This window comes from Pseudonaja textilis, chromosome 1 (genome assembly GCF_049901715.1).
Source record: "Pseudonaja textilis isolate UNSWEBS1 chromosome 1, rPseTex1.2, whole genome shotgun sequence".
NCBI lineage: Eukaryota > Metazoa > Chordata > Lepidosauria > Squamata > Elapidae > Pseudonaja > Pseudonaja textilis.
This window is the reverse complement of record NC_141990.1, coordinates 306585246-306608705: the sequence shown is the minus strand read 5'-3', so window position 1 is coordinate 306608705 and position 23460 is coordinate 306585246. Positions and strand designations below refer to the sequence as shown.

At 41.8% G+C, this 23460-nt stretch overlaps 1 protein-coding gene across 1 annotated transcript; it reads left to right on the top strand.

Moving 5' to 3' along the window:
- The first annotated feature begins 446 nt into the window (after window positions 1-446).
- Window positions 447-23460, top strand: DACT1 (dishevelled binding antagonist of beta catenin 1). The gene is made up of 4 exons (XM_026698425.2): window positions 447-1070; window positions 15017-15149; window positions 15895-16050; window positions 17286-23460. The coding sequence occupies exons 1-4, from the start codon at window positions 687-689 to the stop codon at window positions 19121-19123; spliced, it is 2511 nt and encodes an 836-aa protein (XP_026554210.2). The 5' UTR covers window positions 447-686; the 3' UTR covers window positions 19124-23460.

The following is a 23460-nucleotide window of genomic DNA, read 5'->3' as shown; positions in this document are numbered from 1 at the left end:
AAGAGAAAGAAAGAAAGAAGAAAGGTGGACAAGCAGAAAGGCAGAAAGAAGAAAAGAAAGAAACGAAAGAAGGAAGGAAGGAAAGAGAAAGAAAGACTTCATTTCATACAGACACAGAGGACACTAAGTAGAAATTGGGATTCTGAGCCTCACTAGTCCTTCTTTGAAAGGAGGAATGTGTATTTCTGAAATATCTGAGGTAAAATCCCACCAGGTAAAGAGAAAAGTCCATCAAGGACGGAGACACGGGGCGGCCAAACGGCTCTTTGAAGCGGGCGGACAGATGCACGCGATCCTAACGAGAGCTACTCCGGGGGCCGCCTCTGGGCCGGCGAGCCTGAGAGGCGGAGAAGACGGAGGGGGCGAGGAAATGCAGAAGAGCCAAGAGAGATGGGGGGAGGAGCCGGGGAGGGAATAGGGGGATTGGAAGAAGGACGCCGAGGGGTAGAGAGCCAGGCGGAGGGGAAGCGGGAGCAGCAGCAGCAGCAGCAGCAGCAGCAGTAAGGACGAAGGCGTCTCAGGCTGCGGGCGGGGCAGCGGGGATGCTGCTGCCAGGAGGCTGCAGGCGCCGCACGGTTCCAGAGCGGCTGGGCTCGCCGTCCTCCGCGCGCCGCTGAGGCTCGGAGGCTCGGTGCCCCGCAGTGCCCTCCGTGCAGGATTCTGCCTGCGCTGAGCAGGGCTCGGGTATGAAGGCGAGTCTGGAGCCAGGGAAGCAGCCGGAGCAGCAGCAGCAGCAGCCGCCGCCGGGCCAGGTGGCTGCGGCTGCGGCGGGTAAAGAGCCCGATCCGCGCTGGGCAAGAGACGGCGGCAGGAGCGAGGCGACGGAGGCGGAGCGGCTGCGCACCCGGGAGCGGCTGGAGGCCACACTCGCCGGGCTGGCCGAATTGGAATTCCTGCGCCAGCGCCAAGAGCTGCGCGTCAAGCGGTTACTGGCTGTCGCGCCCTCCGCTTCCCTGGCCGGGATCTGCTCCGGGGAAACGGCGAGAGCCGCAGCAGGAGCCGGGATCCCGCCGCGCAGCTTAGAAGAGAAGTTCCTGGAGGAGAACATCCTGCTGCTGCGGAGGCAGCTGGTAAGCCAGCGAGCCAAGGCGGCGGGCGTGATGCAGGGGCGCAGGCAGGCCAAACGGGCGAGGGGTGGGGGGGGCACTGGAGGGTCCTGGACCTCATCAGCTGCGGAAGGACGGGGAGGTGGGCGGGAACCCGGCTTTGGGTTTGGCTTTTTTTAACCCAATTCCACACCGCTTGGAACACGTGGGGGAAGCGTGCCTCTGAGCGTGTACAAAGTGTAGGGTGCATAAGTGTAGGAGGGAATTAATTACACTGGCTACATGAAAATTCATGGCAGGGTCGGTGGGAAGAAGAAGGTTTGAAAAATGAGAGTCACGCACATTGCGTGGGTGGACGCGGAGGCTTTAAGATCTGCCAGGACCCTCCCAAGGTAAAAATACTCCAAGCTGCTAACAGAGTGGATCTTCCTCCCCGCCCTTCATACCGAGCAGTTTTGAGTTTTGGGGCTTGGTGCCAGACTCGAGGGCTGCTGGGAAGTGCAGCCTTTTGGGCTGTATCCTCCTATGATGAAGACCCGGGCTGCTTCCTCATCCCTCCTTTCTCTGAAGAAGAACCTCAGCAGAAATGAGGATGGTGTGTGTGTGTGTGTGTGTGTGTGTGTGTGTGTGTGTGCGCGCGCGCGCGCGTGTGAGAGAGAGAGAGAGAGAGAGAGAGAGAAGGAATGGCGAAGCAGATGCCAACTCATTTGTGAAAAGGATGAGTTTGCTGCTGCATGAGGTGCTGAAGGTACCTGGAGGGTCTCCTTTAGACTCAAAGTCTGTGGCAAACAGGCCTGTGGGGAGGAAGGGTCTCCAATGGAGCATTAAGAGGTCAGAGAGGAAAACCCCTTAGAAATATGGAAGGTGCCTCCTGTATATTTTGGTGGGAGCCCAGAAGGGAAAAGCCAGGAACTTCTAAGCAGTATATTGAAGAGTTGTTTCTCTGTGTTCCTAAAAACATCACAGATCCAGGGCTGGGTGTACACAGTATTAAGAAGAACAAAATTCTGTGTGGCCACCTTCCATTACTCTCTTAATGATGGTCTCTTTGGAGCAGGACAGCTGGCCTTCGCCTTCCAACCTTCTGCCTCAGTGCCTGCCCTTGGCCCATCCTTCTTTTGGCTAACAATAGCTGCCATACCTGTAGTATATGGTGATTAATTACTGCAGCTCCAAATGAGGGGCTTTTTGTCTTCCCACTGCACAGAATGGGACCAGCGGGAATAACCTCCGTGCCCTTCCCTTAAATCCAGCATGCTCAGGCTTTGGTCATGCAGCTAGCTCAGTTTTTCCATTTGCTTACAGATATGGGTGTGTGCATGTGTAAAGGCTTAGGAGGAGCGTTGCGGGAGTCTGGTTGGGCATCAAGTTGCATCTTAGATTGGCTGCTGAAGGGAATCAATTCACCTCCTGCAGATGCTGTTAATGTTGTTGATGTTGGCAATCGACAAAAGCTGGGGCTGGACCGGGAAGAAAGCATTTATCTTATTGAGTTCCTGTCAGGGCTGCAGGAGCATATGTGGGGTGCTTGCATTAATACTGTAGTGCAGCAGGAGGAAAGGAGGAAATGTGCAGAAATAGTGCAGCGGGAGGAAAAGAATCCAGCCATCAGCTGAGTTCCATTGTTACTCTGCAAAAGGCTTGAAGGAAGCCACTGGAGATAATGGAAGTTGTGTGTCCCCCCAGGAAACATCATTGCTGCAAAAATCCTATAGAAATGAAGAGGGGAAGTGCCGAAAGTCAATAAAGAGTGCTCTCTGCAGCATATTTAGCACAGAGGCTGCAAAGAGTTTGAAAGGTGGAGGGGGAAGAGAAATCGAAACTGAGTGCTGCTTTGCTCAACTGGAATCTCATCCGGTTTCCCAGTTCCTAGAGTGGAACTAAGGAAAAGAGCAGGTTGAGCTGGAAGGTGGGTTTAAACGTGTCAGCAATTGGAGTCATTGCGGTGCCAAAAGAGACCCAAGTCCAGCTCCCTATGAATTTCAATTCCATTAACCTTTGTCTTGCACCATTTTAGGTTTTGACTATTTTGACTGTTAGATGACTAGATTTTTGTATAGAAGTAGCACTAATAAACTCTTCCATGCTTTGAATTTCACGAATGCACCTGGTTATTTGTGCCTGACAAGAAGATGTGAATGCAGTTTTCTAGAGAGGTAGTAAACCAGCAGTGAATCTGGAGATCTTGCTGTCTATCATTTTAATAGGGGTTTGGACTTCATCACTTTTCAGGAAGGCTGTAAATTTAGTCAAAATCCAAAGGAAGGATTGTTAGAACTACAGCCTTGGGGCTGTTGCTTAAAGCAGCCAATAAAGAGTGGTTGTGCTTGTGGTTTCTGTGCCAGCAAAACTCATGTCTGCGGAGTCAGTGAGGCCCAAACCAGAAAATAGAGGAAATGTTGCGGATGATACAAAGCTGACTTTGAACCTGATATTATGGGTTGAGAGAATATGCAAAATGTAACACTTTCAAAAAACTTCTAGGAAATGGATAAAAGGCAGGATGTGGTAAGAAGCTTGATACAAGCCCAAAAGTGTGTGATTTGTGAAATTCAGTCTTTACTGTTCACCCTGGTGGTTTTTGGTCCTCATTTCTCTACCTGGAAGAAGCCAGTGGCAATTCCCTTGAGTCTTCTTATCAAGGAGACACTGGATGTTTCCATGATGTCACCACAGGAATCAAGCACAATGTGAAGGAAATTTTATTCCCCTCCAGCACAATTGCCAATTTGTAATCCTACAGACATCATCATTTGCATATCAGTCCTTTTAGAGATAAGAAGAACCTCATTTTACGCTTTAGGATTTTGGTGGATTTGGTGCCAGTCAACTGCATAGCTTTCCCTTCCCATACAAAAGTCACATTTGAAATATCCCAAGAGATCTTTACCAGTTGGCATCCAAGGAATGGAATTAGAATTCAGAAACCAGATGAGTTTAGGACAAAAATGATGTTTGATTCTCAAAGAGAACAGGCATGAATGCGATTCAACTTAGGTTTTGCTGTCTGAGCCCCGAGCAGGAATACAAAAAGATCATTTGCATGTTAATCGTTCCAGCCATTCTCACCTATTAATATCCTCAGGAAAGAGATCAAAACAGGGAAGTAATTTGTTATAGTAAGTGGGTATTGGCTTGGAAATAGAAAGATAATTTTTCTCCCCTTTTTGCTTTGAGACCAATAGCTGTGGGATTTGCATATAAAGCTGGATATAAAGCTCATTCAATATTGCATTCAGTCATAGATTATGATTTGTAAATGACAGTATCAGTGGCAAACATGATGCTTAAGTAAAAATTGAAGTGAATTCAGCTATAATACAAGTTGTTTCTTTGTTTTAAGGAATGCAAAAGCTTTTTTCATTCCATGGTCCATATTTAGATAGCATGTTAAATCCTACTCCAGGAACTGAATGTAGGATTTGATTTAATGACAGTGTAATTAATATTAAATAATGAAAAATGATTGCAGTTAATTAATGCACATGGTTACTATCAATTTTCATCTGTAATATTATAAGCTCTCATGGAGTCTCTACTTCGAGGACAGTTTAGCAAAGTGGAAAATATCTAGAGGAAGTAACCAAAGAAGATGTGGGGCCTAGCCACAAGTAGCGTAAGGACTTTTTTCAGGAGCTGAGTATATTAAGCTAGGAAATCTGATTATTTGAAGATCTGTTAGTGTGTCAATAAAACAAAACTATTGCACAGAAGATAGGAACCCGATTGGTGCTTCCAAGCAAAATAACATTTAAAAACACAATAGTTTTAGTTGTTCAGTAGAGGAACAGATTTGCTCAGGAAAGTAGCAAATTCCCTTTTCACAAATTTTCATGCAAAGTTTGAGCAATCATCTATCAAGAAGGAAGTCATAGCAAAAGACTTTTGGGAAAAACTCTACTATGCAACATAGTTTGCTGCCAACCTCTGCTTTACTTAATAATTGTTTATTGAATTAACCGTAACTGAGTTCTGGCCAGACAAAATTCAGAGTGCTACTTTTGACCCAGAAGTTCCTACATGGTCTGGCCCAAAGTACCTTAATGTTTATTTCAACTAATGCTGAGGCCTGACTGAGAACATGCCTGGAGAAGCTGCTTATGATCTTCCAGTTTTGTGAAGTGAAGGGGGCTAATCCAGAAAATACCATTTTCCGATCATGGCAGCCACACTCTGAAAAAAACTTATTCTGGAAGATAGGTTGCCGCCCCCCCCTTCCCCCCTGCCCCGATGATGGTTACCAGAAGGTAATGAAGAATGAACTCTTCCCAAAAACCTTTAGAGAGTGACTGAAACCAGATTTAATACTTTGCTGGTATTGTGTATTATTTACTTTAGTTTTATTTTGATCTTTCTGATTTTGTAGTGGTTTTATTGGGTTTATAGTGTGTCAGCTTTGTAAATCAATAGCAATTCAATATGTGTGTGTGTGTGCACACGCGTACGTGTGTATGTGTGTGTGTATATATATACACACACATACACACATATACATATACATTCAGACATTATTTCGCTAAATGTGATTTGTTTGAGCAGACAGTTAGATCCTATAGTCCTCAAGACAACTTTTGGGAAGAAGACAGAGACCCTTCTAGAAGAATTCCAACCTTATTCTGATTCTGTCGTCAGATATTTTTTGTTAACATGCAAGTCGGAAGCCTTATGTAGCAATGGTGGGATTCAATTTTTTTTTACTACTAGTTCTGTGGGCGTGGCTTGGTGGGCGTGGCAGGATACTGTAAAATCTCCAGTCAGAGGTGGTATTTGCCGGTTCTCTGAACTACTCAAAATTTCTGCTACCTGTTCTCCAGAACTGGTCAGAACCTGCTGAATCCCACCTCTGTTATGTAGCTTGCCAGTGTTGGACATCAATCTATGCATGGATATATTCAAGTATGTTATTTAAACTAATGGACACAAAATAGTCTAAACATATGCTCCATCCTTACTGCCCTTTCTCTTTAAAATATTGAAGATATTGTAAGAAAAGAGACAATTACAAGCTGAATATTATTTATGCTACTGATCTATAAAGGTGTGTAAAATAGCTTTAGTTCTTAATGAGACTGCATCAGAATAACAGATTTGGAAGGGACCTTCTAATTCAAGCAGGAGATCCTACTGTTCCAAACAAACGGTTGTCCCGTCTCTTCTTGGAAACCTCCAATGATGGAGGATCCACATATTCTGAAGGCAAGCCATTCCACCGATTAATTGTTCTGTCGGGAAATTTCTCCTTAGTTCTAGGTTAGTTCTCTCTTTGATTAGTTTCCATCTAAGGCTTCTTGTCTTGCCTTCTGGTGCTTTGGAGAATAGCTTGACCTCCTCTTCTTTGTGGCAGACACTCAACTATTGGAACATTGCTATCATGTCACCCCATGCCCTTCTTTTAATTAAATTAGACATACCCAATTCCTGCAACCATTTTTCATATGTTTTAGCCTCCAATTCTTAATCATCTTTGTTGCCCTTCTTCTCTGCACTCTTTCTATCTAAAGTTTCAATCTATGTAATATAAAGATCAGTCGTTATCCTCAGGGCTGACATTCCAAATCAGAGATACAGGAGTCTTTGTGGCCTCATCTTTTTCCCAATGATGACAATTGTAGTTTGTCCCATCTTAACATGTCTTTTTTATCTTCATTCCATGATTTGGAAGAGGCCACCCCTGCCTCTTCAGAGAGATCTAATTTGCCATGAAGTTTGCTATGTATCTTCACTGGAAGTCTTTTTCTAGATGTTAATCAGAGGTGGTATTCAGCAGGTTCTGACCAGTTCTGGAGAACCGATAGCAGAAATTTTGAGTAGTTCAGAGAACCAGCAAATACCACCTCTGACTGGCCCCACCTCCATCTATTCTCTGCCTCCTGAGTCCCAGATGATCGGCTGGGTCTTCTTTTGTTGCTCTGCACAGGAGAACGGAGCTGGAAGGCAGGTTATTGGGGTGGGGAGGAATGGGGATTTTGCTGTATCCTTCCCCTGTCACGCCCATCAAGCCACACCCACAGAACCGGTAGTAAAAAAATTGAATCTCACCATTGACAATAATGTGTGTGTGTGTGTGTGTGTGTGTGTGTTGGGGTGGGTGTGTTGCTTTATTCTTTTATTACCACTAGGTGCTAAGTCATCCAAAATTTTATAGAGTTGGGCAGCCTCTAAATTCAACAAATAAATAAATAAAATTAGCAAGCAACTACTCCCAGCATTCCAAATTTGTTAAGGGATGCTGAAGCAAATGTTGTATTTGTCAAGATTTGGTCCCAGCCCAGAATTCAATTTGGATGGTGCAAAAGAAAAGAAAGAAAAAGAATTGTATGTCAAGACACTTGTACAGATATCGAGGCCAACAGATTCACAGATGGCATCACTTGAGACTACTTTCTTTTTAGACTACTAAATTCTCAAGAGCTATCAGATTGCAACTCCCACAGTTCCCAGTCAGCTAGGTTACTGGAGTTATATTCCAACATATTTGAGGACGTAAAATGGGGGAAGCTAATCTGATTTTGTTAATTAGCATATTTCTATTCTGATTTTCTTCCATCAGGGAATTGGAAACATTGTATATGGTGTTTCTAGATTGTTTCCAGTCCCACAACTGATCGAAGCTGACATGGCTTAACTTCAGCAAAACATCTGCTTCAAGCAATGTTTTGAAATGAATTAGTGGTAAAGTTCCACTTTAAGCAAGTTAATTCTGCCCAAATCAGTTTACAGGCCAGCTTCTTGAGACAAATAATAGATATTGGAATGCAAAGGAGGTACAGTTGTGCATAATTGGAATTAACTATCCTTTCCACTAAAGGACAAATCAGGAGGGCTAACTTATTTGCCAAAAATATTGAGATGCTTTAACACTAACAGTGAAATACGTCCTCTGAGGAATTTTAGAGGGCATTAAGTAGTTCACAGTCATCCCAGATCCTGAAGTTAAACCTGAGGCAAACTTTGGGAAATTTATGGGAAAGACCTTGATTGAAGAGGTAGGGTAAAGAGATGCTCTCTGGGAAATAGACAAGAGACCGATCGCATAGTCCTCAGCTGAACAGCGAGCAAGGCAAGAGGCTCGGAAAGCGCCTTCACTAGTTTCTTGGGCTGTAAAAAAGATGGCGGAAGAAGTGTATTTTCAGGCTTGCAAGATCCCAATAATATAGCTTCTTAATAAAATAAAATTGGCTTATATAGCTGTGTTTCCTGTTTGATCCAGCTGCTGATACCCACATCCTCCAAAACCAGGGTACTTCCCACTTCTAACTGCACTGATGGAAAATAGTTATGTGGCGATAGACAAGGTTTGCATTCTTGAAGGCTTTAAATTCCAGTAACACTATGGAAGATCACCATCTATCAACTTGCTGCATATTTGGGGATATAAAATTCAAAGACTGTGCCACAAAATTTTTGGGATATACATCGAAGCTATTTTAAGTATACCCCAAAATAGATGTGAAATGTAGATTGCACAGCTGTATTGATGCCAGGCTTGACTTCACTTGTCACTGAGCGCAGACTCCAGCAAGATTTAATTTGTCTCCAAAGTGTGTGGGCTGGGATGCCAGCCATTCTGCTGTGAAGCTGCCATCAATTATATAAAGCAATTATATATTCCAGAACAGAGAGAAACTTGTGAACAACCAGTAACCCTCGTGTTCCTCTTCATGGTTGCTCCTTCTAAGTCTCTGCCACAGTTGCTGCTAAAGTTCAGTGGTTCAGTTTGTTGCCCAAATGTATTTATTTATTTAACAATGTTATATATTGCTTCACCCATTCACTTTGACAGCTTACAATACTAAGCAAAAATCAGAAACAGGAGAACCCATCCATATTAAAAAAACAAAAATACAGCAGTCATTTATCAAATGCCCAATTACAAATATGGTCTAAATTGCCTTGTGATGTATCATCATGGAGGGTACAAGGCATAACTGTAGAGGCAGAGAATTATTATGGAGAAGGATTGTCTTTATTCCCATATTCCCTTAGTTGATGTAGGGATGGGTTCTTATGTCTCTCTAGACACACGTGCGTAGGCCAAGCAGATTCCCACTGGAAGAGAGAGACCATGTCTTGGAGTCAAGCTATAAAGAGCTTTATAAGTAAAAAAAACCAAACAAAGAAGCATCATATATTGGACTCTGAGATCTATTGGTAGCTAATGAAGCAACCAGAGAATCAAAAAATAAGTGTTATATCAAAGTAATGGTTTGCTCCTACTAGCTTCCTACTTGCTGTGTATTGTAACAGTTGTTCTTGGATTGCTTTGAAAGATAGCTCTGTCTACAGTGTGTTACAATAGTCTAATTGTATGGTGGGTTAGGCATGGCCAAGGCTTCACCAGCCATGTAGGACTGCAATTGCCACAATTGGCTGAAGATCTCCAGCTGCAGCTTCCACCTACTTTCCAAGTAGGAATTAAGGATCCAAGAATTCCCAATTATGAACCTGCTCCTTCTAAGGGAGAGCAGCTCTGTTTGCAACAATTGTTGGGGTGGTATCTGAACCTGGTGTTCCTGGTGAACAGTAATTCCATTCTTCTGGAATTAAGACTGGTGGTTGTTCTAGTCTAGTCTAGTCTAGTCTCCTTTACAGCTGGACTGAGAGATAGCTTCTTCAAAAGAGGTCAGACGACAGATTCCTTCAAGGCTGATAGCAGGTTGCCATCCTTCTAAAAACATTTACCAGTTCATGAACCCAGCTTGGCATGCCCTTCCCCCATTCTTCTTGTCTGGAGAAATGGGGAGGAGCAAGGATTCAGTCTATTATTGGATGGGCAAATCCTAATCACCTAATTGGTTTTTAAGCATCCGATGAATAACATTGCAAGATACATGATAGCAAAGATAGAACATTTTCAGGTTGCAGTGCTAAAAAAAAAAACCCTTTTCAACTGTTCATTTTTCAGCTGTTTACACTTGCTTAATGTTGTTTTATAGAATTCATATTTTGTTCCTCAAACTCATCACATAAGAGAGTGCAGCTTTCAACATATGGGATAATAAAGAATGACCAATGCCTGCTTTGAATTTGTTGAGATATTTGCTGATTTTAAAGCTACATGTGAGCAATTTTTTGAAGTTGCCAGTCCACATTACTTGCAGCACCAGGCGAGGCAAAGATTGGTGGATGTGTAGGACAGGCTTAGTGTGCATATGGCTGGGGTGGGAGAAATCAGCTTGTTCCTAGGCAATTTTTTGCTTTCCAGGCCTTGAGTCCAAAGAGCTAAAAATGAAAAGGTGCATCCGGTCAAACCAAGATTTGGGAATCCAAGAGGAATTTGCAGCAGAGCAAAGAAGGCAAGGATGCCTAAATCCAGTCCAGGTTTAATATAGCTGGGATAAACAATCTTATTTTCTTCTATGATTGGGGGCTGACGAGGCGAAGGGGCTTGTGTGGGTAAATGAAATCATGGGCTATGTCGTCGGACATGTATATGCCCAGATGGGTCTACCAAGGTGAACAGGCCGTGATGATGATGAAATAACCTTGTACTGTAAATCTAGTGAAGCAGCCATAAGAATTCAGAAGACCAATGAGCTAACTGAGAGAGTCCTGGACCCTGCAAGGAGAGATTGAACAAAAGACTGTAAAAACAGTTGAGGCTGGATTTCCTTTTGACCGAGGGTTTTATATAGAGCACTTCAAGCTGAACAGTGTTCCTGAACCCTCAAAAGAAGAATCATCTCTTGCATAAAATCCTCAGCCCATCCTTCCATGGAGCTCTTTCTAAAGCCTTAGATTCTGCAACATCCTGTTCATTGTCCCATCATTCAGCCTCAGTGCTGTTTTGAGGCATGGGAGAGTTGAATATTTTCAGCACCAGTGCTTGTGTTGCCATTTGCAAAATGGGGAAAAGAAATTGGTTGTCTCCCCTGGCTGGCTGTGAGATCCCAGACCAAGAGGGTTCCCCACATCCCCATGCTCCCTTTCTGATAAGGATCTCTGTCTTTAGAGTTTAGAAGAAGGAGCCTTTCAGTCTCAGCCAGCAACTATTGATGGACTGGGAGGCTCACATTGGACCTAGGATGAGATTGCCTAGGGACAGGAAATATTGTATCTCCCAGTGATCCTAGATTAGTCTTTTCCCTGTGTAATTCCGGATTGCAATAGAAGAGATTAATGTAGCAGCAATTACCCTCCCTCCAGCTTTGTAATTTCCCATGTTGTGCACATTAAACGGTAATCCATTTTTAAGCATCCATTTTAACTTAAAATGGCTGCAGTGTAAAAAGATGTATTGCATAACAATGGGGGAATCTTCCTCAAGATACTCTGAAACAGCCCCATTTTGAGATGCTTTTGAAATAATGAAAAAATGAGATAAAGGTTTTATTAGCAGTTATAATTTGGTACTGAGGGGGATGTTGGTTAATCTCAGAAAGGTAAACTGGGATACACATGGTTAGTACTTGAATAGAGGCGTCAGATCCTTGCTAGACTTATAGGCTAAGCCAGAAAGTCAGTGAAAGTGAACACCCAGAAAAAGACAGTGTCAATCCATTTCCACACAGCCTCTGAGAAAACAACATGCAAACTCAGTTGAACTTGACTAGAAGAAGGCTTTACTTGTTCTTTACTCTTTTTTTGATCAGCAATGTTGATCTGTTGAGTATTTTGACATACAGAATTGGAGCTGGACTTGTCCAGGACAGGGCCAAGCTTCTGACACACGTGTTCTCTATCCATGTCAGTTTGTCAGAACAAGATCTGGAGCTGCTGGGGGTTATAGAGGCTGTTAGTATTTGCCACTTTCTGTTGTTGCTTTTAAGGATGTTTAAGATATATGCTACTGTGCATACACCATGCTTTATAACTTCTTACCAAATTAACTCATTTTCTGGATTCTCACACTACGCCAAATCATAAATGAATCAAACAGGTTGAGTTCACATAACTCCTTAAGCTACAAAAAAACCAAACCCAAATCCATGGCAATGCTATCTCATCATAGCATGCTGTATGAATGAATTTACAATTTAACTGTCTTGGTGTACAGTTTGGTTATATAGATTAATTAAAAGGTCAAGATGGTAGTGGTTTGGGTAGGGCTTTGAATGCATAATGTGGCCACCATCTAGATTTTTGTGACACCCCCCCACACACATTCCTTGCAGATACTCCTGGGGGCATTGAACCAATCAAGGAAAAGAAGGCTGGAAATAGATTTGAATTGAAATGGGGAATTTAATGGGAGTGTGCACTGCAACAGTTGCCCTTTATTTGTGACCAGGCCTACATTTTGTATACATATGTATATGTACTGCTATAATATGGTTGCCCTTAGGGTGTAAATAATCACCAAGATGTTTGCTTTGTCTCTGTAACTGTCCTTATCCTGCCAAAAGGGTGAGAGGAGAGAGAGAGAGAGAGAACAGAAACCTTTGTGAATGGGAAATATTTCTTCTCTCCTTCAGGAAAATAGAGAAAAAAGTTACACTCCATTGAATGGAGGAAGGAGACCCGTGTCCAATAAGGACTTCTTTCATTAGGAAAAGGTTTTTATTTTATTTCTTTATTAGATTTTTATCCTGCCTTTATTATTTTGTAAGTAATTAAAGGTGGTGAATGTACCAATTAATCCTTCTTCCTCCTATTTTTCCAACAACAACTCTGTTAAGTGGATGGGCTGAGAGAAAGTAACTGGTTCAGTCACCCAGCCAGCTTTCCTGCCTTAGGTGGGACTTGAACTCATGGTGTCCTGGTTTCTAGGCCAGCACCTTAATCACTAGACCAAACTGGCTCTCTTTTCCTCTCCCATTGCACACCAATGGATGAACACACTCTGTTGGGTTGTGTACCAAATACATCTATTCCTATTCTTTGCTTCAAGCTTTCTCATAGACCAAGGGTCTTCAGATTTGGCAAGTTTAAGACTTGTGGACTTCAGCTCCCAAAATTCCTGAGCTAACATGACTGGAGGAGGAATTCTGGGAGTTGAAGTCCACAAGTCTTAAAGCTGTCAGGTTTGAAGACCCCTGTCATAGACCAAGAGTGGCTTTGGAGAAAAAGTGAAAAATAGGTGGATTTTCCTTCCCCCCAGTTGGTCACAAATTGTTCCATAAACTTGTATGCTGTAATATGACAATCAGAGCAAAAACCTTGAGCATTTGCCCCTTAAGTGATACTTCAAAAAGGGCTTCCACATTCACAAATGGCCTTGGACTGTTAAGTGATTTGGGTTGCACGAAGCTGCCCTTGAATGACAGCATGCCAAGAAACAGAGGGGGGTTGACACACTCAGCCTGCCAGATGGAACTGTACAAGGTAGTGAATTCCCCATTTTTCTGTTTTCTGAGAACCGTGGTTTTTCAGAGAAATGAAATGCTAGAAGACTCAGAGCATGTACGTAAAACAAGAGCTTTGTGCAACAGTGTTATGGAGGGATAGGTATAATTATAAGATTCAGCAGGAAAACTGATTGCTGTGACCTGGAGTTAATGAGCTTATTTTAAACTCATTTCGTAACACTTATGCATGAAGAATATCTTTTACTTAAATGCTCTTATTGCTTCAAGCAACCAATCCTTTTCCTATAACTGAGGATGAAGAAGGGGATTAATACTTGGGCTTCGGCTTTATTGAGCTAGTTCTAATCACAACAACACCATGTAACAAAGATATACAATCATAATTGCCATTCAAGGAGAATGGGCTAATATCTAGCCTCAACTATTCAACCAAGATACCTGTCTTGGGTGGTTTATTTTGTAGAAGAGCAGAGCTGGGAATTTTGCCAGTTGTAACCCAGCACATCTGGAGGGCGCCAGACTTGGGAAAGCTGTATTATAACAGTAAGCCTGTAATTCTATGCAAGTTCAGGAAAAGGTCAGCAAGGGTTCAGCGTTTAGCTACCTTGAATGAAACTCAGTTTCTTGCCTCATTTTAAAAGGTTATCCTTTCCATTACAAAAATACACCCTTCTGTCAACTTATAACAAACACTTGCAATTATAACCTTTCTTAAGTCTAAAACCTTACCCATAGGCTAAAAATAAAGCATCAGTGTTATTGCATAAATATTGTGTGCATTAACCTGCCCTCCATAATTAAAATGGTTTCCATTAATCAAAAGCTTGGTTGAACAAGACAGAGTTAATTTGGCCACCTATATGACTCCAATGCCACAACTAGGGGAAATTTTCTAGTTTCCAAAGCTGGAGTGGCATTGTGCAAAGACTTTCATCTCAGAGTTCAGTCACAGTGTTTCTGAGAGCAGGAAGGGTCTAGAAAAGAGCTCCAGAAAATGACCTAATCCTTGGCCGGGTTCACATGGAGCATGCTTGAAAATCAGGTTGGTTGGTTGGTTGCTTGCTTCTTTGTTTGCTTGTTCATTGATTGAGTGAATGAATTTATATAGCCAGGGGCTTAAAGATAGGCTAAATGACTGAAAAACAAATATAGGAAATTTGTGAGCTTCAGAAAGAATCAGAATCAAGCCATTTTTAGAGTCGGGCTAATTGGAGGCAGAATGTTAATTTTGGGAGTGTGTGTCGATGAGTATTCGACCATTTGATAAGATGAAACAAGAGAAGGGAATAGTCACAAATGCATAAACATAATTGTCACTGGTTCTCAGAAATACAATTTTGGTAACAATTGAAGATACGTCAATACTACTTACTATAAGAGTAATCTCTCTTTCTTAATAACAAAAAGAGCCTTGGATCTTTATATGGAAACCAGAAGTATGTCTTACATAATAAATCTATGTTGGTTTTGTATATAGCATCCTTGCACACTTAAGTCCTTTCTTCTTTGTTGTTTATCCATGGAATCGCAAAGTGGTATAGAGCGGGGAAATTTTTTGCCTTTGGGACGGGAAGTAAAATAAGCCAAACTAGAAACTATTAGGAATAATATTTGTTCAATAGAATCTAGCAACAATGGATTGGTTTATGTTGTTGCTATATATATCTTCTTCCTTAACCTATCATATACTGAAATCAGTTTTTACTCTGGCTATTATTTCAGAACTGCTTAAGAAGAAGAGATGCTGGCTTATTAAACCAATTGCAAGAACTGGACAAACAGATCAGTGATTTGAGGCTGGATGTTGAAAAGACAGCAGATGAACACCTTGACATGGATAGCCGCCCCAGTTCAGGTAAGCATTTTATGTTGCTAAGTTAGGCTATGATGATCAGCAGACTTTAGGTTTTGTAAAAGGGGGCTTGGCAATCCGGCATTCTGTGGGGGCCCAGGCACCTAGGACATCCCTAGGTACGGTCCACAGAACTCCAGTATTAAATAAAAATGTCAAATGCCTTCCATCTTGCGTGAAAAAGGCAACTGCCAAGGAATTATATCCCACCGGGAACAGTCATGCTACAAGGAACAAGCTGAGGAAGCTGCAGCCAAAACTCTGCTTGCTCAGATGACATGAACTCTAGCTACAGCTTCTTAATTCAGGTTCAGTTATAGTTGGAGGTTCAGTTATTTATACAGAAACTGAAAGATGTCTATACTGTATCAGATGAAGCCTCCCTTTACTTTTAGTGGCCTTTATATCTGACAGCTATTGCATCTACAGTCTTATATTTCAGTATGTCTGCCAAACAAAAAGCCACCAATAGCCAGTATTCAGATGTAGCATTTGACATTTATTTACTAAAAGAAACGAGAGATTAGTAGGTGTGTTGTTTCATTAAGAGGTAGATGTGGGATCTAGTCTCAGCTCTATCAAACTGCTACATTCCCTCTAGTAGTCCATCTCATTTTCTTAAACAAACTCCCGTTTTATTTGGAATGGGGTTTTAGGTTCAGGAGGAGTATGATAGATGATTCCCCTATTCCTTCCACACGCTACTAACAGCAAGAAGCTTTAATGGATTCTTTTGCTTTTTTAATAGGGTTTTATGAGCTGAGTGACGGGACTTCCGGATCGCTTTCCAACTCGTCCAACTCTGTTTTCAGTGAATGTTTATCCAGTTGTCACTCCAGTACTTGCTTCTGTAGCTCTTTGGATGCATCCTTGAGTGGCTCTGATGGACGGCCCAAGTCTGCAGGTATAGCAACAATTTCTAATATCCAGGCATGTTTATGGTTATTTTCCTTTGCAGCATATGCCAGGATACTCTGTTGTGATTCGCCAGCAGCCGAGGCAGCTGGCAGTGGAATCAGACAGTGAGGAAGAAAAGGGATTAGTCAGGGAGTCTGGAGAGAACTCGGATGAGGGCCCTGTGTCCAATGCAGGGATGGGGCCAGGGCCATCTGGGAGTGGGGTGCTGCCTTTGGAGCCTTCGGAGTCTGGCAGCAGTGAACCAGAGGACCCAGGGGAGCTTGTTCCCAGTGCACATGTGCGGAGAGCTGCTAGAAGGCGAGAGTAGCTGAAACAAAAAGAGCAACTTGTGAGTAAGGAGCTGGGAGATGATTGCCCCTCCCATAAGGGATAAAAGTCAGACCTAAATGACGAAACCTTTGCAGGAAGCAAAGTAGTTCGATCAGTTCCGAGTCTTCCTTGAAGCTCTGTGTTCTTTGGTTGGTTTTTTTCTTGTACTTTGGTTGGTTTCTTTTATAATTAATTGGATACTTCTGTTTTTGGCAGCATTCCACAGAACTGAAAGGTGTGTGCTTGGGGAACTGTTTAAGATTAGATCTGGCTGGGAATGAAAACAATTCCCAGCATTGCAATAAAATAGGTTTTGCTTTTAAAACAAGTTTGTGATTAATTACATTTGACGAAGCCTGGGTCAATACATGCTCGTGCAACCCATCAAGTTAGCCGCTTGGGCTATTCTGGGTGCAGAATAGGTGATTAAACAAAATATGGCTCAGCCCTGATTCCATATTCTCATCCCACCCCAAGTGTAGCTGATATGGGAGAAAGAAATAGGGTTTAGTCAAAGGTTGGTAACAGATGGATGGAGAAAACTAGGACATATCTTCAGGCCCACCTTTATATCTTTTCTTTTTTAAGTGAGTTACAGAAATCGGTGAGAAATGAATATCATAAGAATAATTTGCAAGTAAAATTAAAGCTCTTTGTTTGTACTGTATTTTTATTTGCAATCTGGCTCAAATCTGTGGGCTAAGGGGATCATCCTCAGCATGTAACACTTTATAAATATGTTGAGGTAGGAATTGCCAATCCAGATTTTATAGAAAACAGTATCCTGGACTATTGAAAACATGTATTATGATTCATCCAAACAATAATAATTTCAACAGGAGGTTATTAGTTCCACTTTCACCTCCAAATGTTATTCCTTACTTATTTCTTCTCCACTTCATTGAATTTCAGATTTCATCAGCTGGCTGGAGCAAAACAAAGGAACCCAACAAAATGACCAAGCAGGGATGGCCTCTCCATCAATGCCACATGCAGATTCTTTTGAAATCGTTGCAGATGTACATCCAAAATACCAGTGCGATCTGGTATCTAAAAATGGAAACGATGTATACCGTTATCCCAGCCCTTTACATGCTGTAGCAGTGCAGAGTCCCATGTTTCTTCTGCCGGTGACCAGTTGTCCCCCAAGAGAAGAGGTAGAAAGAACCGGTGACAATGCTGTTGAAGTTGGACTGGAAGTCAACTCAGAAAAATCGATGGATTCTTGTCTGTCACACACTTCTCATTCTCCATCCTGTCCTTTGCCCAACAGAAAAATGGATGGATATATTTTAAGCCTTGTGCAAAAAAAGGCTCCTTCAGTGAGGACTAATAAACCAAGAACGAACCTGAATGCAGACCTGGCCAAGGGGATTTTGAGACATGGAAGCTTGTGTCTTCGGCAGATGGCTAGTGCTGTGCCTAGCAATACCACTAACACTAAGAATCTCAGTCAGCCCCTTTCACATTCCAGTGGAGCCACTCTCACCCTAGACAACAGTGCCTTTTCTCCCATAAAACAGAATTCAAAGGAAGTAGAGCATATGGAGTTAAAAAAGATACCTGCACCTGCTGTTTTCCCACAAAATGCTAGTAGTGATCCAAGCAAGCCCTCAGTGAAGAACGTCAAAACTCAAGAAGCGATGCGATCCCCTGTGACTAAGAGTGATGCTCCCAAGGAAAGTGGCCAACTCTTTTTGATATGTCCTAAAGAAAGCCCAGGGCAGCACGTAACACCCTTGAAGGAAAAGAAAGCCGTCCAGCTTCCCAAAAAGCTATCGTTTAAAAGTAGTAGTGGGATGCCGTCAGCTTGCTCTGTTTTGTCAGGCCAGGAGAGTAGACCATTGGTAGAACTTAAAAGTGAGGGGTCATCATCCCAGAGTCTGGAGGAGGGATTGCTAGTGAATGCCCGGTTCATACCTGCTCAGCCCCAAACAGTCAGACTTCACAAAGGCACCAAGAGTGTCAAAATTCTCAAAGGTTCTATGGTGAAACACAAATCTCATCTTGTCACAGTGCTAGAAAATGGACCTCAGGCTGGGCGGGAGAGGGCCAAGCCTGCGGGCAAAAAGTGTCACTTCCTGGATGAATTGGATCCAAATAAGAAGCCAAGAAAGACTACCTTGAGAGGGAAGAAAGGTCTCCATTTTCAGCCAGATGTCAGCCATCCGAGTCGCCAGCCAGGCGTACTCAAGTCTGTGCTGAGGCCCCATGGACATAGCAGAGAACCGGTCGTTGCCAAGCCCAAGCACAAGCGAGCGGATTACCGGCGCTGGAAACTCTCTACAGAGGTATCTTATGAAGATGCCCTTAGGCGGGCCAGGAGGAACAGGAGAGAAGCTATAGGAGTCTATTCACAGGTTCCGCATCCTTTTATTAGCCCCTATGCCTATGTTGCCAGTGACTCAGAATATTCAGCTGAATGTGAATCCCTCTTCCATTCCACTGTAGTGGACACCAGCGAGGATGAAAGGAGCAACTATACCACCAACTGCTTTGGGGACAGCGAATCCAGTTTAAGTGGAGTGGAGTTTGTTGGTGAAAGCACAACCACCAGTGACTCTGAGGAAAGCGGGGGCCTCCTTTGGTCCCAGTTTGTTCAAACACTTCCCATCCAGGCAGTGGCTGCTGCTTCGGAGCTCCATGAAAATGCAGCCAAAGCCTTTGTTAAGATTAAAGCTTCCCATAACCTTAAGAAGAAAATCCTCCGCTTTCGGTCTGGCTCTCTCAAACTGATGACTACTGTCTAAACGGATATGAAAAGCAGATGATAACAGTAATGATACTATTCTTGCCTCTTGGCAAGACGTATATATCTAAGGGAAATGAGTGTCAGGATTCTGGCTGGTCTTGGGGACATTTTTTTCAGGACTTGGGAGCTGTGCAGCTATGCTGACTCCAAGAGAGCCCTTCACCGGCTGTCATTAGAACTGCTTGCCTTAACATCTTGAAGAGCAGAGCAAGCAACTTTTCTGTGACGGAGTGCGCACATTTGCGTAGGTCTACTTTTGCGGCTGAGGACTACAGAGGGATCAAGCAACTGAGGCAGAGCACGTCCTGCAAGGTGATAATGTTGTGCCGTTTCAAGGTTTCCAAATCTTTTCAGGCTTCAGAGGTTGGACTCTAAGGTTATGTAAGGTGAAGGAATAACAACAGTTTGGGGACAGGGCCAAACATGGGTAGCTTGTTTTTTTTGTGGGGGGGAGGGGGAATTCAAGACTTTGGGGGCAATTTTAAGAGGTAAATTGAGGCGGAGATTTAAGTCATCTATTTTAGACCTTGAAACCTCCAAAAAGGGAAAGCTGACCTTAAAAATCCTCCAAACAATGCCAGAGATTGAAAGTGTCCATTTAGTTCATTTTGTGGGAATCTCGGGGACAACATAAAGCATGTTGAGGGACTCCGTTTGAGCCAGGGTGTCTACCTCTGATTTAGACTTTGAAACAATCCCTTATAATAACAGAACGCTGGCCAAATTTTATCTCCTTCTCCTGATGCACCATTTTTAGCATGACAAGGGCTTGCTCTGGCGGAGGAAAGACTCAGCTCTTTTTTTAAGTTTATAGACTTCTCATTCTCACTTGCCTTAAGCAATCAGGCAAGTGGCTAATTACAAGACTGGTATAAGCAGAAAACTGAAAGAAGAATCTATGGCAGCCTTTTCTAACCTTTTTGAGTGTGGGGACTGCAATTCCCAAAATTCACAGCCACCAGGAAAAGCAGCAATTCAGCCCATTAGGGAAGGTTGCCTTATATGGACTTTTTTGGAATCTCTCTGGTGCTACTGCTTTTGGTCATCTGCCAAAAAGGTCTTATGAAGATATGACCAACACACATCTTGCCTCTGTAAACAAAACAAGGTGCTTCTTGTAAATAATTTTTCTAGAATGCTTTTTTAAGGGCAGATATTTAAGTCTTAATGGACCGCTTAGTTAATGTCACTTGAACCTCCATATTTTTGAGTCAACACTAGTGCCTTTTAAGTGGTGAGAACAAAAGCCACCGTGCTAGTTTTTAAACAAAGGATTAAGACACCAGTTTACTGCTTGGGCTGATTGAAATGCAGAGAAATGAAGACTTAGACCAAATGTTGATTTAAAAACAGTGTTAGAAACATCAGTGGGAAAAGATGGTTAAATGAAATGCAGGATACACATTTTTTAAATAAGCAAACTTGGTAAGCATTGTGTTGATTTATGTGGCATCACTGATTAACACAGAAAATCTCTGCTTCAGATTATCTCCATTATCCACAGACATTTTATATTTACAAAAAAGGAGACCATTTTCAAGATTTCACTTGACGCCTCCTTATACGCCGATTAGATTAGTTGTTCACGTTGTTCAGCATTGTCTATTCTGAATTAAAACTACCTTCAAGAGTCTCGAGTGGAGGTTTTCCCCATTATTTTCTCCTGGATGATTTTTAAATGTAGAAGCAGGGATTGAACTGCCTTCAAAAGGAGAAACCTCAATATTGAGCCATAAACACCTAAAGCTGCCTTGAATTTAGATAATGTCCCATCCAGGCCACTGCTCTATGGCTTTTCCCAATGTTACTTTCTGAGAATCCTTAAAAAGTTGGGAATTTGGGGCAGTTGCTCTACCTCTTGAATTGCCGTATTCATCTCTTACCAATGTGCACAAGTTTTAGTAGTGTTGAATACTAAATTGGATTAGGAGGTGGCAATCTATATAGTGAGATGAGGGAAACAAATGACATAAACTTCAAAATCCTTTAGGATTTAGATTTAGTGGGAAGATCTGCCTTCTGCCATTTAAGCCTGCTTTGTTAAACTTGTATAAGGTCAAGCACTTTGAATGAGCATCTTTAAGGAGGGAACCTGAAATACATAAGTCCTTGACTTATGGCCACAATTCAGCCCAAAATTTCTGTTGTGAGACATTTGTTAAGTGAGCTTTGCCCCATAGTATGACCTTTCATGCCTCAGTTGTTAAGTGAATCACTGAAGTTGCTCAGTTAGCAACATGGTCCTTAAATGAATCTGGCTTCCCCATTGACTTTGTCAGAAGGTCACAAAAGGTGATGACATAACCCTGGGACATTTCAACTGTCGTAAATACAAGCCAATTGTCAAGCATCAGAATATTGATCATGCGACCATGGGGATACTGCAAAGGTCATTAAGTGAAAAATGGTCACGTGACTTTTTTCAGTGCTGTTGTAACTTCGAACAGTCACTAAATGAACTTATTTTGCATTCTTGATGGGAATTCTAGCAACCGATGGAAAGAAAGTGACAGGCAGATTGCAGTCTTTCATTTCTAATTTAATCTGCTGATTGCTTTGGGTTGAAACTCCTTCATTGATCATAAAAACATTTCCTATACATTTTTAATTTTAAGAATAAGTTCTAGCATTCACAACCAAGATTTAAAATCTGAAAAAGTGTTCAAAATGAAACCCCAACCCCAAAGGACCACTGAATCAGAATATTGGTAACAACTTGAAATTTAGCAACATTTCTGAATTTTGAGTTCATTGATTCCAGTTGTAGCCATGTTCAAGTGCTTGAACTTCTAAAATGGAGACTTTTTTTAAAGGAAATGCAAATCTTGCCAAATATCAATTTCTCAGATGCTATTTGTATGCTAAGCTTTCATACTCCATCGCTGGATATGTTAATATGTCAAAGAAATGTGTTCAGTATTTTGTATTGTTTTGTAGTTCTGTACATAAGTGGGGATTTTAAAACAATACTTCAAATAAGAGTAAATATTGCAAGTGGAGAGGTGGTTGAAAAAGATAGTTTAGGGCTACTTTTCCTTGGTTTGCTTTGTCCTGAACCAAACTAGACACCTGAGACAAAAGTGCTTTTAGGACTGAGATTCTTGCAGAAGATATAAATCTTCAACCTTTAGATGTTTGGTGCCCTGATGAATTATTATAATTAAACCGTGGGAATAATAGTGAATAGCAATATATAGCCCAATAATTTCACTTCTGAAAACCTTGTAGATCTTGCTAATTCTTTTTCCTCCTTTAAAAATTCTTTGGTTAAGAATAAAGAGTTAAAGTAAATAAAGACAATGCTAGAGGTCGATGTTTAGTTTTGCAGGATTTCAGTTTCTGGTTTATTTTTAATTTATAAAAAGCCAACAATAAAACTATAACAGCTTGGACAATAAAACTATAACAGCTTCTTCTGTCTTGAACAAATGCATTAAGGTCAAGTTGGGGAATTTTTTTGCACATCCCACTCAGTTACTATGTAGTTCCATTCCATTTCCCTTCTAATGTTACAATATAAGAATTTGGCTGGTCTGAACTAAAGAGTTATCAACCAGTATTCTTGGATCCTGTTTCCCATAGAAACTCACCTAATAATTCGGGAAAGCTTGTTAGAATAGCAATAAGATTCTCCCATGTTAGCCAGCAATGGAACTGAAAGGCCAGTTTACTCTGACTTGGAGGTGGTAGATAGACATCATGACTAATAGCTGTTGATAGCTTTGTCCATGAGAGATTTGCCTATTACCTTTATAAAACCAATCCCATTTCATCTGGTTATGATAAACTTCCTTTTGTTTTTCCTGAATCTCAGACTTTCAGTTTCTCAGGAAGATCTTAGATTCCAGCATTTTAATTCTAGATGTCTCCCTTTTCTCATAAGGGTTTTTGAAGCTACAAATCCCAACTATTAAAACTTTTTTTTTTGTATGGGAGCGCTTCCTATCCCTTGATTATTTTGGTGGCCTTTTCTGCACCATTTCCAGCTCACTAATATCTTTTTTGAGGTGCAATAACCAGAATTCAGTATTCTAAATGGCAATTACAACTATTGCAATTGCAGCAATACAATGGCAATTGTCTGACACTTCTTCCTTTTGACTTTGGGGAAAATCCAAAAAGTCCCTTTAAGTGTATTGCGTATTTTTTTTTCCTTACAGTTTATACAAATATGCATGTTAAAAGCATGAGTGTCAGTTGTGTCAGTTTTTCTGTCTTGTGTCCAATAATTGTACATCATTAAGCAGCTGTATTTTATATCTCTATATAAATCATATTGCTTTATAAATTAATATAATGCATTGATATGCTGTAATAAACATTTCCTTTTTTTAA